This window comes from Pipistrellus hanaki (genome assembly GCF_964339955.1).
Source record: "Pipistrellus hanaki genome assembly, chromosome: 3".
Classification (NCBI taxonomy): Eukaryota; Metazoa; Chordata; class Mammalia; order Chiroptera; family Vespertilionidae; genus Pipistrellus; species Pipistrellus hanaki.
This window is the reverse complement of record NC_140505.1, coordinates 171236074-171251256: the sequence shown is the minus strand read 5'-3', so window position 1 is coordinate 171251256 and position 15183 is coordinate 171236074. Positions and strand designations below refer to the sequence as shown.

General features: G+C 39.8%; 1 protein-coding gene across 1 annotated transcript in view; it reads right to left on the bottom strand.

Annotated features, from left to right (window-relative positions):
* ANO2 (anoctamin 2) overlaps positions 1-15183 on the bottom strand; it is a 277160-nt gene that overhangs the window by 211221 nt on the left and 50756 nt on the right. Inside the window, exon 3 of the mRNA XM_084878468.1 lies at positions 8814-8912. Within this exon, the coding sequence (XP_084734594.1) occupies positions 8814-8912 (99 nt within the window). The remainder of the gene's footprint in view (positions 1-8813; positions 8913-15183) is intronic.

Sequence of the window (15183 nt, the reverse complement as noted above, 5' to 3'; positions counted from 1 at the left end):
CATTTTTGTTCAAACAAAACACTTTTATTCTACAATAAATACTTTGAGAAATGTTCCACACTATGCTACCTTAAGCCCCAGTTATGAATTCTTAGGTAAAGTGAGAGGGTAGAAGCATGACTTTGGAGCCAGACAGAAATGTCTTCAAGTCCTGGGTCTAACCTGTTTATGCTATGTGGCCTTAAGTAAGTTTATTAACCTCTATGAGCCTCAGTTTCCTCATCTATAAAATGGGCTAAGGCTAGTACATATCTCATATTGTCATTGTGAGGATAAAAATAAAATAATGCTTATCAAAGAGCACAACTCATAGGAAGCATCTGTTATATTTAAAATAATTAATTTAGTTAGCTTTTTATCAACATATCTTTGGTTATTAGTTTTTTTTTCTTATTTTAATTTTGCTTTATATTGTTGGGAATGCTTTTTATCAACCTTTTTCTTAAAGTATAAAATGTAGTCAAGCTTTAAAACATGGGAACATTCTTATTTTACAGATACCCTTCTGTTTTAACAGAAACTTTGCCTTAATCAAACAATGGTTACTTTGGAAACAGATGCATAAGTGGGAAAATAATTGTTAAAATAAATAAGCAGTTTTTCTTAGCCACACCAGGTCTCTGTACACCATCCATGCTAAGATAAGCCTTTCCCAAGACTCTCTAATCTCATTAAACCAGGAACAATATGCAAAGTAGACATAGAAACACTAAGGTCATATAGGAAGAAACTGCCACAAAGACTCCTCTAAACAACCCCAAAACCCATATCAAGAAATGAACAAGCCTATTTCAAGTAATCTTAGAAGATGAAAAATAACCCTGACCAGTTTGACTCAGTGGATAGAGCGTAAACCTGCGGACTCAAGGGTCCCAGGTTCGATTCTGGTCAAGGGCATGTACCTTGGTTGCGGACACACCCCCAGTAGGGAGTGTGCAAGAGGCAGCTAATCAATGTTTCTCTCCCATGGATGTTTCTAACTCTCTAAACCTCTTTCTTCCTCTCTGTAAAAAAGTCAATAAAATATATATTTTTTAAAATAAATTTAAAATTTTTTTTAAAGATGAAAAGTAGATTCTTGGGATACAGAGCAAACCAGCAAGCCTACCAAAACCCATGTCTTGAGTTGTCTGTCTCTTGTTTTCTGCCCAGAGGAAAAGTGTGTTCATTTCCTAGGGCTGCCATGACAAATTATCACAAACTAGGCGGGGCTTATAACAACAGAAACTTATTCTGTCACAATTGTGAAAGCACAAGTTTAAAATAGAGGTGTTGTCATAGCAGTGCTCCCTCCTATGGTTCTAAGGAGAAAGGTTTCCTTGCCTTTTTCATCTTCTGATGGCCGCAGGCATTTATTGGCTTGTGGCTCTATCATTCCCGTATCTGCCTCCATCTTCACATGAAATTCTCCCTTGTATGTGTCCCAAATCTCTTTCTACATTTTCTTACGGTGGACCCATTGGATTTGGGTACACCCTAAGTACAGGGTGACCTCATCTTGAGATCTTTAGCTAATTATGTCTGAAAAGACCCTCTTTTCAAATAAGATCACATTCACAAGTCTCAGGGTTGGGGCTTGGACATACCCTTTTGGATGCCACTATTCAACCCACTATGAAAGTACAAGGTGGGGAGGGTGGGTGGGAGGGAAGGAATCAACCAAGGACCTTGTATGCATATATGCATTACCTATGGACACAGACAATGGGGTGGAGAGGGCCTGGGGTGGGACAGGCTGGGGGGGCGGGGGGGGAGGGTCAATGGTGGAAAATAGGACATATAGTAATACTTCAAAAAATAAAGAATTATTTTTAAAAAATACAAGCCTTGCAATAGTTAATTTTATGTCAACTTGACTGGGACATGCAGTGCCCAGATATTCTGGGTGTGTCCAGGAGGGTGTTTTTTAAAAGGATGAACATTTGAATGGGTAGACTGAGTAAAGCAGATTGTCCTCCCTAATGTGGTGGGCCTCATCCAATCAGGTGAAGACCTAAACTGAACAAAAGGGCTGACCCTCCCATGAGTAAGAGGGTGCTCCTCCTGCCTGCCTGCTGAACTGAGACCTTGATCTTATACTGCCTGTGGGCTCAAACTGAAACATTGGCTCTTCTTGGGTCTTGAGCTGCCAGCATTTAATTGGAGCTCACACCATTTACTCTCCTACATCTCCAGACTGACAATTGCAAACCTTGGGGCTTCTTAAGCTTCCAAAATCACTTGGATCAATTTTTTTTTATCATATATATATATATGTGCATCAAATCATATTGGTTCTGTTTCTCAGAATCCTGATTAATACAAGCCTCAAATCTGAATAGAAACAAGAGGTGCTGAATCCTGGCAAGGGCGAGTCCCTGAAGCAGGGTGGACACCATGAAGTAGGGGGAGGTTCTTCCTGTGGAACTTTTGCAAAAGCCACAGTTACCAACTCAGAATTTCCAGCGAGGCAGTAATAGGCATCTGAGAATGACTTCCAATAATTGACAAAGCTTAATGGAATTAATATTTTCCCCTTAAGGGGCCATTGAGGCTAACTAAAATGTCATTTCTTTGCTTTTTAACTGGAATCATACTGGTTCAGCAAGGTACCACCAATTTTTTCACACTGTTCAGAAAATTCTTAGTGGCAGTTATATGTGTTTTCAGTTAATGAAAAAGGAAGATGAATTATTCCTTAATAAATGCAATTTAGTAGATTAAACTATTCCAAAATATGGATTTCATGGAGAGAATTAAAGTATGATTGGTACTTCTGCTCTAACCTTTATCGTTGAATCAAGTTAGCTCATCAAAAATTTACCCATATTATTCATAGTACAACCCTCCCTGATCTACAGTTCAACATTGACATCCTCAGATTTTATCTGAACCAATTAAGAAAAGTTATACAAAGAACATTCCAGAACCTTATGTGAGCTCATTACTGAAAATATGCCCCTTGTATTATTCATGACTTTTACCCAACAATTATGTTTTAACAGCAGGACAAAGTTTGCCTCCTCTGACAAAACAGAGCAGGGTGGATATATAAGCCACAGTCCTTTCTCCCATAGCTAATGGAAACTCAGAATGAAAACTATCTCACTTGCATTAACTACCCTGATATTCTATTTCAACTACCATTACTTCTTTATACCTCCCTCCTTCCCCCTCAATTACATACTTCTTTTTTATGTGTCCTTTTAAATGCTCCATTTGTGTTTATGCTTTTGGTTGTATTCCATCTCAAGTCCTGTTTGGGGAAATAGGCTAAGATATGAATCAAATAACCCCAGTTTCATGGGGGCAGAGCCAGCAGTAGAACTTGAGGTCTACACTTGTCACACCTGCTGTCTATCCTTTGAAATGGGTGCCTTTAAGCTGTCTCCCCTAGGCTGTGGGGCCTGCTGGCTTTCCCTGTGACTGCATCGCAGGCCGTGCACATGGAGCCATTATGTTCCCGGACACCCCAAGGACCGATGCTATAGGAAACAGAAATCCCCCAGCACAGAGACCAAAGGCCATCTGCTCCCGCCTCTCCACTGATTCCATGTCTGGGCTTCTGGCTTCCTCAGCAGATTTAAGGGACTGGGCCTTTTTCCCCACAACACTACAGATGTTGGCTGTGAGGGGAAATAGCAGGAAGGAGCAGCCCAGCTCTGGTGCCAACCATGCTGCCCAACACACATCGCATATGAACAGTAATACCAGCAACAGTACTCATAGCAGTTACTTGGTGTTGCACGTGCCTCTATGCTAGGCATCCTAAATATATCGTCACTGCTCCTTACAACAGCCCTCACTGACATTTATTATTCCCGGTTTGGAGATGAGGGGAGCTCTGAGCCTACTTTCCTACAAAAGTATGACTTGCTCTAAGTTAATGGCATCTGCTTGCATGGGAAGGACTTAAAAGCTAAAGTCCTCATAGGCTCCTGGGGACAGCATGCATGGCCCCTGCGATATTACTCACTCTATTAATAATAGTGAGAAAAGCTTTGCCAGATTGAATAAAAGTGATTTTCCCCCATTCCAGGCATGTCACTTCTTCTTAGTTTAGTGGCTTGATTAACATAACTTCATTGATAAGAATAGACTTGGTTACTCCCCTTTGTCCATCCCTGGCCTTGTCTCTGCTGCACTTGGAGCGTCAGTGAACGTAAGAGGTGATAAAGAGGAGTAGCCATTCATACATATGAAAGTGAATGAGAAATAAACATAGACATTGACCACAGTCTAGAAAGGCCACCTTGGTAATAAGCAGAGATGAGAAAGCAACCATTTCAAACCTTCCCAGGCTCCTCAGGGCCAAAGGCCAGGCCTTCCCACCCTCTTTCTGCACATGAATGAGTGTCCCTCACAAAATGCTGGCTCTCTTGTTGTTGTTTTTGGAAAACAAATGCTTCCTTCCAAGTTTCTCCCTCCCAATTAATATCTGTGCTCAGGACTCCGAGTCCCTGGACACATTACTATGGATTTATCCAGGTTTGAGGTCTCGATTTCGTGATTTCCTCCCCATCTTCCTGGTCTCTCCAGAGCCCACTGAGTTATGACACAAACTTCCACTGGCCTGGAGGATGTTTAGATGATCCCATACCATGCCTCAGCCTTCCTCCACGTTTCCCCTGCCGCCAGGATGTGGCTCTCTGCAAATGTAGTTTATTCTCATTGCAGTCACTTCCCAGACCCATCTAAAAATGAGAAGAGTGCCACTGGACCCGACACTTACCCTCCACAGACTTCCCTCTCTGATCCTCCCCTCCATGTTCATTTCTCATCACAGGAACTAGGTTTAATCCCCACCCCTGGTATCAGATTTCAGATTAACTTTTTTTTTTTTAATATATTTTATTGATTTCTTACCGAGAGGAAGGGAGAGAGATAGAGAGCTAGAAATGTCGATGAGAGAGAAACATCGACCAGCTGCCTCGTGCACACCCCCTACCTGGGGATGTGCCCGCAACCGATGTACATGCCCTTGACTGGAATCGAACCTGGGACCTTTCAGTCCGCAGACCGACGCTCTACCACTGAGCCAAACCGGTTTCGGCTCAGATTAACTTTTAAAAACATATGCATCTGCCCCAGCATACCAAGTTATGTTCCAGTCTCCTAGTTATGACACCTCCTATAAGGTCAACAATAAGCCACTGCATTGCTATGAATACAAAGGTCAGGGTCATGTGACTGAACCCATAGAAGGATGCCAGAACAGTTCACCTGTGTCACATCTTGGGCCCAGAAACTTTGGGAGAAGTTCTTTCTCTTATACCTGGAGCCTTGTAGAAGCCACCATCTGGCTTTATTCTCCTGACTCCCTGGTTCACCATGTTTCCATGCAGAATCTCTCCTGTACTGAGTCGCTGTTTGACACACCATCTAACTAGTGTTTTGATTCTGGGCATGTGCATTCTTCCTATTGTGTCTTTGACTATAAGCTCTCTAAATACATAGATTATTTCTGTGCCCTTCAGGCACTCTCCAAAGACTCTTCTACTGTGAGAGTTTCATCAGTGTTGGCTGCCTATTGGGTCAGGAGGGACATTGATTAGGGGACTATGAATTGAGAATATAATTAAAAAGACTTGAGAACACAGACACAATAACAAATTCCTGTATTTCCATAGCACTGGTTAAGAATTAGATTCTTACAATTACTTTCTAAGAAAAATAGGGTATATATTATAATTCCCATATCACATGTGAAGAAACTGAGGCTCTGAAAGATGAAGTGACATCCCCAAATCATATAGCAAATAAGTGCAGAACCGAGGCTAAAAGTCTGGTCTTCTGAGGATTGTCTAGTGCAGTGTCTCCCAAAATTAAAAGGAAGAAGGGGTGGGAAATAGCCAAAGTGCTCATCAATGCATGAATGGCTAAAGAAGATGTGGTGTATATTCACAATGGAATAGTATTCAGCCTTGAGAAGGAAGGACATCCTGCCTTTTGCAACAACATGGATGAAACTTGAAGACACTGTGCTAAGTGAGATAAGTCAGAGTAAGAAAAGTACTGTATGAAATCACTTATACTAGTACATAGAGTCTAAAAATCTAAACTTTTATGGAAACAAAGTGTGAATTGTTGGTTACCAGGAAATAGAGGGAAGCAAATATTATAGGTCAGATGTAGTTCAGATCCGATGCACAGTAGAATATGGACAACAATATTATATTACAATCACCAAACTTGCTAAGAGACTAGAACTTAATTATTCTAACCACTAAAAAGAAAGAAAAATTATATGTTAGGAGAACGTTGTTAATTATTGTTATAATGGCAATCATATTACAATAGATAGATGTATCAAATTAACATTTTGTACAACTCAAAGTTACACCAGGTTATATGTTAAACATATTTTTGAATTATGAAAAATAAATGCAAAAATAAAAAAGGATGGAAACTCAGAGATGGCTATAGTATGTCCTTGTCCTAATTATCCTTTCTACAAATTCAAGTGCAAGTACCACCTAAACTATAGATGGGAAGTTTCAATAGGATAAATGTTTGGGGGCATATAAACTCTGAAGGCAGATATGCTCTCAAAGGTATGAGCTTGTAAAAGGACAAGCAGAGACCAGAGGGATCGGAGACTGGCACTACTTGGGAACTGAGTCTGGGAATGAGTAAAAAAAGAAAGTGGTAGGAAAATGAGAGGTGTGATAGGGTGTTCAAAGAACAGAGAGGGAGGCTAGGAGAAGGCATCAAATGGGAGAAGTTGGACAGAAAAGAAGGAAAGGGAAAAGCATGGGAGTAAAAGAAAGATGGGAAGGAGAGCAAAGAAGAAAGAAGTAAAGAGAAAAAAATTGAAGGATATACACTTTTTCTATATCTCTAGGTTTTTGTTAAAAGGATCATTCTGGGGACAGAAGCAGTAGCACGGGCATTAGTTTTGCTCACCTTCTTTCCATGAATCAGCCAGCAAAGATAAAGACATAGGAAGCAAGATACAAATAGAATGAGATTAGCAGAACATTATTCAGATAAATCAGAGAAAGGAAAATAAAAATATATATTGAAGTTAGAAGAAAGAGAAGAAAAATGGGTTGGCCATTTTAGGGCACCAGCAGAGGTAAGCAGAAGCCTCTATTTTAAGGCTCAAGCTTAGGTCATGTTGCCAGCAGACTGGAAGAACATCAGTTGAGGAGAACTAGAACAAAGATGACATATCCCATTTGAAGACAGCAGTAAAAGGAGTGAAAGGTTTAAAACTGGGAGACAAAGAATGTAGTAGTACAATTAAGTGGAGGGGAGATCACAGTTGTGGTCCTTATGAAACCAAGACTTTAAGGCATATGACCCCAAAACATTGACCTTTTATTAGCAGAAGTTTGCAACTAATATTCATGTCTATCTTTGTTCCTTGTTTAATAGTCATGTGTCCACTATGGAGGTATTATCCATCTTAATAAACCTGTAAAAACAGAACCCCAGGACTTTATCCTTCTTGAGTAGGGGACTCATAATGGCATCCCACATGATGGTACTTGATGAGTTATATTTTTTCCTTTTGTTTTCTTTTATGTGTGTGTTTTTATAAGTGATTTTTTTTTTTTACTGGAATGGTAAATCTGTTTGGTAGTGAAGATGTAAACATATCCAATAATGCTAATCAGAATGGTGCTGTGGACTATAAGAATGTTAATGATACTGGAGATGGTGATACAGGTAAGTGATACAGTGGTACGGAAGGCAACAAATATTGGGAGGGTGGGAATTATGGTAGTTAAAATGATGAAAATAATCTTTGCAAAACGTGGTCACCACTTATGAAATGACTGTGTGTGTGTGTGTGTGTGTGTGTGTGTGTGTGTGTGTGTGTGGCAAAGTTACAGAGACAGAGACAGAAAAACAGAGACAGATAGAGATAGATTACCCATAGATCACTCATGGTTAAACAAATTATCATCTGCCCCAGGACCCTTACTAGAGCCATCTCAAATGGTCAAAACCAATAACCACCCATTTCACCTAAAATGCCTAATTTAAAAAAAAAAAAAAAAAAGGAATGGTGAATCTGTGGCCAGGTTTCCTTTCTTTTTGGAGGTGTGAGGTGTTTGCTGGATTTTGTTTTACAAGAAGACTGTCACCTAGGAATTCCATAAGAATGTTTTTAAATTATACATAGAAAATATCAGCTAAAAAGGGCCTTAAAAATCATCTAAAAAGGGCCTCTCAACCCAGATATGGATGAAAACCTCCTGGGGATATTTTTCATAATACTGATGCCAGAACCTCATTTCACACCAACCAACAAAATCAAAATCACAAGATGAGACATTGGTATGAACACTTTGAAAGTATTCCCAAATAATTTTGACCAACTCTTCCAATGAGGAATCTTCTATTTTACAGAAGAGATGAGCCAAGCCCACCACACACAATACTTAGTGGCAGAGTTACAACCAGAATATTCATAGAGCATTTGGTGCAATTTTCCCTGCATGCTGCTGACCCAATCATTATGGGTTGCTGTCTCTTCTCATTGTTACATTCACTCTAAAAAAAAAAAAAAAAAAAATGCCTGCCTGTGTTGGGACCCCAAGAAGAGGAAGAAAGAAGAAATCAAAAAGCTAGGTCAGGGGATGTCTGGCTTCTCATGGAGCCCACCCATTTCAGGTGGAGTTCTGAAGTGAAAGGATCTCCAAACCTACCCCCTCTCCTTCCCCAAACTCCTTCCCTGTCCCACTCACATCATTTCCCATACTTAGGGTCGTTGGGGACGTGTGATTTCACCTCCACAATATCCCACATGACCCTGTTCCCCAGTTATTCACATTCATCCAGCCCTCAGGGGGCCCTTAAACCCAGAAGAAATATGTTCATACTTTCTTGGTGGGAACTTTGATCTTCAAGAATTCTGCTTCTCTGGCCAGCACCTGCCACGGGGCATGTATCCGGACAAAGATGGATCCTTGGCTTTTATTCTGTAAGATACAATGAAAGAAGAAATAGAAACACTTATAAGGACATAGCTTAAATTTCTGGTTCCCCAAAGTAGAAGCCACAACCTGGTGTTTCTTCAGTTTCTTATTTTTGTATTTTTTAAACTTCACCAGGGACTAGTCTCCTCCTACCCATACCATTCAGTTTCAGAAAAGTTCTCATCAAAGCCCATAGGGCAGTATTAGTGTGGTCCCTAAGGTTTGGTGGCTTCAGGGGGAAAGAAAAGTTAAAACCATTGTGTGTAGAGATTTGAAATGTAAGCAATTATGATTTTCATAAAAATTCTGTTAATTCTCAATAGTAGTTATGTGGTTTACTTCTGCCAGTATTTGATGAATAGCCTGCAATTTGTCTATATGTACCTATTTTCATTGTTTGTTGTTAAGTTTGTATTTTTTTTCTACTATTGTCACAGCCCCAAATCACAAAAGGGATTCACCCATGCCAAATAGTAATTATATAAATAATAATTTGAATTATTATAATAGTATCATATCTATAAATAATGACCAGGGCTCTTATGAATGTATGTTCCACGTCAAGTGATTCTGTGAGTATATTGATTTCACCCAAAAATGAAGATGAAAGAAAATGCAGTGATGAGTGTTTGAAAATTAGGTCTTAATGACTCTGGCCCTCGCCGCAGTGTCTGTTATAAAACCTGGTCAGATTATGACAAGAAGCATCAGTTTCCACTTATCTTCAAATAAAACCTCAAATGTTTTCAGAACAAGCACACCCTGGGGAAAAAACTTTTTATGACATAAATTTAATTAATTTTGTCACCAAAAAATGAAAGAGACCAGAACAAGTAGGAAATAGGCAAAAGCCCCACCATTTATGAAAAGCATCTAAAACTACCTACAAAATTAATCACAAACACTATGTCCATGGAGAAAGTAGAACAAAAATGATAGCAAAATTCCTTCATCAAATGACTGTTGGAAACCACCTAAAACCTGTGCACCATAGAGGGGAGATCCTGGTGTGCTGGCCAACATACCATTCAGATACAGCCTCTGAGGGGCAGAGTGGGGACTGAGGAACTAACAAGCATGCTCTACAGAGACACCTATTTGAAGCATCTTGTTCCATTTATCCCCTGAAAACCCATGCTCCAGGAGAAAGGAGGCTTTATTAAATTACTGTGTGTCTTGTGAAGCAGGATGCATGGAGACCAGTACTGAAGAGGCACTGACTCCATGTGCAGCAAAGATGTTGTTGCTCACAGAAAAGTAGCTATCCCTTTAGAAAACTATCCCCCAACTTCATTCACAGAGGCCAGTTGGTGGTCAACAACTTGTCCTCTGGTCTTGGTTTAGTGGTTGAAGATAGTAGCCTCTGACCCTACCCTTCCAGTGTGCCAGGCAGAGGAATAGTGACAAGAACACTGTTCTCCCCACTGAAGGACATTGACTATGATAGTGCTTGCATATGAAATGATAAATACAATAAAAAGATACGTTATGATGCTCATAATGCAAATTAAGACTATGTCTTTGATTTTAAATGGTGGCTCTGACATATATTCAGTAATTCAAACATCCAGAACCTATCTCCACTTTGTGAATAAAAGCTGGTGATTTATAAGGGAGAAGAATAAAAAAAGAAACCAAGATTTTGCAAGAATATTGAACTATGCAATAAAAGTCTGGGATAGTCCAGAGTTCAAAATACCTGAAAAGAATCACAGTAATTGTGATGCTTATTTACTGAATGTATGTCACATGTCAGACAGAATTGGGTAATTATGTGCTTCAGCTCACAGAATGTTTACAGTCCTAAGACAAAATACTCAACCTCTCAGCCAAGTGGACACAGTTATGACAGAACACTGGACGTGGCCTTCAGTAGGAAATTTCCCCAATTTGTATGTCCATATATGATTACAATATTCATAACTACTGTACAGAGTTTTCAATCACTTGTTGCTACTTCTAATAGCAATGTAAGCTTTTCTAATTTAGTGAAAATAAAAATAAGAAAGGAAACAATCTGTGAAGCTGGTCTACAACCTAGCTCTCCATTATGGGGACATTAGTTGCTCTAGCAAAGCATTCTTCCTCTCCAGTCTCCTCAAAAGGAACTTGTTTCAAGTAAAAATAAAAGCTAGAATGCAATTTTGTGGTGCTAACATGTAGTCATCATGTTCCCTTTATGCCATTCCATATTGTTACCTTCTCATAAAGAGAAAAACATGAGAGCTGATGTGAAATATTAGCTGGTGTAACTGGCTATGTCTCCTGAAGAAAAACAAAACCCCTGAGCAGAACTTCCTCTCCATTCTTCTAAAATGCAACTTGTTTCAAGTGAAAATGAAAGCTAGAATGCAATTATGTGATGCTAACATCTAGTCATCATGCTCCTTTTATGTCATGCAATATTATTACCTTCTCATAAAATGAAAAACATGAGACCTGATGTGAAATATTAGCTGGTGTGACTGGCTGTCTCCTGAAGAAAAACAAAACAAAAACCCTGAGCAGAACCATCATCCAATGTGGAAGCCCTTTCACTAAAATTGCAGGTTAATGTAGATTAAGCCAAAAGAAAGAGAAGGAGGAGGAGGAGGAGAATGGGGGAGGGGGAGTGGTGGAACAGTGTAGGGGGGTAGGAAGAGGAGGAGGGAGAAGAAGAAGAAAAGAAGGAGGAGGAGGAGGAGGAGGAGGAGGAGGAGGAGGAGGAGGAGGAGGAGGAGGAGGAGGAGGGAGGAGGAGAAGGAGGGAAAGGGGAGGGGAGGGAGGGAGAGAGGAAGGGAGGAAGGGAAGTGGGGGAGGGAAGGGAAGGAGGGAGGGAGGAAGGGAAATTAGTTCTTTGTTCTATAGGCCCAACAGACTTTCATTCTGCCCTGTATTTGGATTCTTTGAGGAACCCTGGGCGGGGGGAGGGGGGGGGGGGGACGAGTTGGAAAGAGTCTGGTCTTCAGATTCAAACAGAGTAAGATTTGCATCCTGGATTTTATAGCTCTGAGACATTGGGCAAGTCACTTACCCAAATAGGCCTCAGTTTCTTAATCAGAATAAGGAAAAATATTTCAGGACTGTTGTGAAAACTGGAGATAAAGTATTGAAGTCTATGTTATACAGCATGGAATGTGGATTGTTTAATAGATGTCAGACATTACTGACTAAAATGACTGTTTCTTGCAAGGACATTATTTGAGATTTCTAACACAGTAGGTTATCATTGAATTTCTGTGATTTACAGAAAAGACTTAGAGAAAAACAGTTCCTGTTAGACTAAAATTATGGATAAGTAATCCCGGTTTATTCCCTTGAACTTTTTTCTATTTTGGTTTGTTTTAGGGGGTTGTTGTTTTTTGTTTTCCCAATTTTTAAGTATAGTTCATATACAATATTATATTAGTTTCATGTGTATAATATAGTGATTTGACATTTATATATAATACCTTACAATGTGATCACCATACCAATTCTAGTAATTATCTGTCACCCTGCAAACTTATCACAATATTATTAACTATATTCCCCTTCACCTTTTTCATACATCCCTTCACACTGTTTTCAAAACATCTCAAGGACCCTTAAAAAATTCATAAGTTTTCCTGGCCAGTGTGTCTCAGTGGTTGAGCATCGACCTATGAACCAGGAGAACCATCAGGACACATGCCAGGGTTGTAGGCTTGATCACCAGTAGTGGGCATGCAATCAATAATCCTCTATCACTGATATTTCTACCTATCTCTCCCTCTCCCTTCCTCTCTGAAATCAATAAAAAAAATATATTTTTTAAATATATCTTCAAAATTTGAGGACTAAATCAGAAAACATTATTTTCTGAACCCAATACAAATTTAATTTAAATTTAAGAGGTTAGCCATCCGAGTATATAACCCATCCCTAAAAGAGATTTTATAAATAAGTAATAAATGTGATTGTGTGGTAGGATATCCAGGTTATAATCGATAGGGGGCTACAAGGGTTATAATGGAGCTAGTGTCACCAGCCCCCAATGGATTTGTGATTTACAACTGGCAAAAGACCAGCTCAATCCAACATGGCAACTAATTTTACCTGGCAGTAACCCCTAGCCTCATTACACATTCACTGTAATACATTACCATACTAAACAATACACCCCACACCACCATGATTAGAAAAAGAAAGTCCATATTAGGACACAACATGGCCAACAGGGCTCTTCCAAAAAGTCTCCACGACTTTCCTGGGGAAATCCTGAATATTCCCTTTTCCTTACTGAATTCTCTACCCCTTGATTAAATGAGCCTCAATAAAAGAAGCAAATCCCATTAGAGAGTAGCCATTCTCTACATCACTGCTTCATTAATAAACCATCTTTCACTTTAAACTCTATGCTGACTTGAATTTGAATTCTTTCCTATGCAAAGCCAAGAACCCTCCACGGATTATGGACTTTCAGGTTCCCAAATCCCAGAATAAATGCATCATCTGGAGGGGCTTCGAAATCCCATCAGGCAACTAAAATTTAAGTCAATGTAAAAAGAGTCGTAACATATAATTTTGTTCTGGTCATAAGAAAGAGGAGAACCAGTGCACAGAGATTTCTCTGGTAAAGCCGGAGTATAATACGTCCATCTGAGGGTGCATCTATTTCAATGGCAAGTAATGTGAGTTGTATGAAAGGGCAGGAAAACTTATCCAGCTCAATTGAAATGCCCCACAAACACTATGCAACGTCTTTCAGTGTTATTTCATTTTATAAAACCTTATAAAGTCTGTTTCTCCAATTTCCAGGTATCAGGAAGAAGGTACCCAAGAACAGAATATAAGTATTCTAGTCAAAGGAAACGAATAATCCTCAATCATAACCTGAGTCCCATCTTTCTCCGTCTACTTTAAGTTGTGTTGTCAGTTCATTTTCCAAACATATTTTCCACTAAGTAAACCAAGAGAGAACTGTGTTCACAAAGAAGCAAAATCTGGTCACCATCTTGAACTTGTATCCTGCCTAATCAGCTGGTCTCTCAGTCTCTCCCTTCCTGTCTAAGATTGCCTCAACAATGAACCTACTTATATGCACATTCTAAGGCACTAGTACCTCTACCTCTCCTCCCTGGACTCTAGCCACACAGCCCTTCTCATTAGTTTCCAACTGCTTCTATCAGCTTCCCACCTTGGCACCTCTTCATCCAACCATCTTCCTACTTTAGAGCCTCTTTAAAGTCTATTCCCTTTACTACAAAGTCCTCCCCAGCCCCAGACTCAGCCGTCCTAATTGGGTCCCAACTGAAACATGACTTCCTCTAGGAGTCCTTTCCTGAGCCCCTTGGCTCCCCTCTTGCCTGAATAGCTCCTGTCCTCCTTCATAGCACCAACCACTATTGTAATTACTGTCAGTAGGTGTTTAACAAATGTCTCCATGGCTAGACCTTAAGCTCCGTAGGGACAAAACAATATGTTTTGTTGGATGCTTTATCCTCAGCAGCCACCACTGAGCATGTAGTAAATGTTCAGTAAGTATTGCAACTTCAATGCACATATATATTAATAGGTTCTGTTTGGATCCTGGGACTAATGTTTAAAAAACTGGCTACCATCGTCCAGAAAGTAATTGGTGAGTTTTGGCCAACCAAATTAAAATCTAGTTCCATTTTAAGAAATGAATTCAGTCCTTAAGTGTCATTGTTCAATCCTTTCTCATGCTGACAACTTAAGTTATTCAAGTTCCCACCTGATTAGAAGCCTTATGAAGACCTTGCAAGAGGGCCTCTCCATTCCTATCTGTTAGCCTCTGGTCCTCGCAGCATTTTCAGATTGCTGCTTCTTTTCTATGGGGTCTCATGCATCAGCACAAGCTCATTCTGGTGCTAACACACACACACACACACACACACACACACACACACACGAACTGGGTATACCTAAAACCTCTCTGCTTTACAGGCCTATTTAGGAGAAGAATTAGGAATATTCTGGAAAATAAGATACATCAACTATAAAAGTCTTTGGTAACTTTTGTTGCCAAGCATCAAACTTCCATAATGATATTCAACATCTCCATGCTGACAGTGCAAAGCACAGTCAGCTGATGGACACAGTGAACCTTAGAAGAGTGAACTGATTTGGCCAAAGGATTCTGGAAATGAAGAAATCTCCGATGACACCCAACATATCTTTCTCAAGTAAGAGACAAAAACCTAGAGCTCAAGAAGCTGAGTTGCTTTGGCTTGTACCTACAGCTAATTAATAGCAGAGCCAGGAATGAAATTCAGATCTCCTGATGCCAGGGTCCATCCCACAGTGCCTGTAA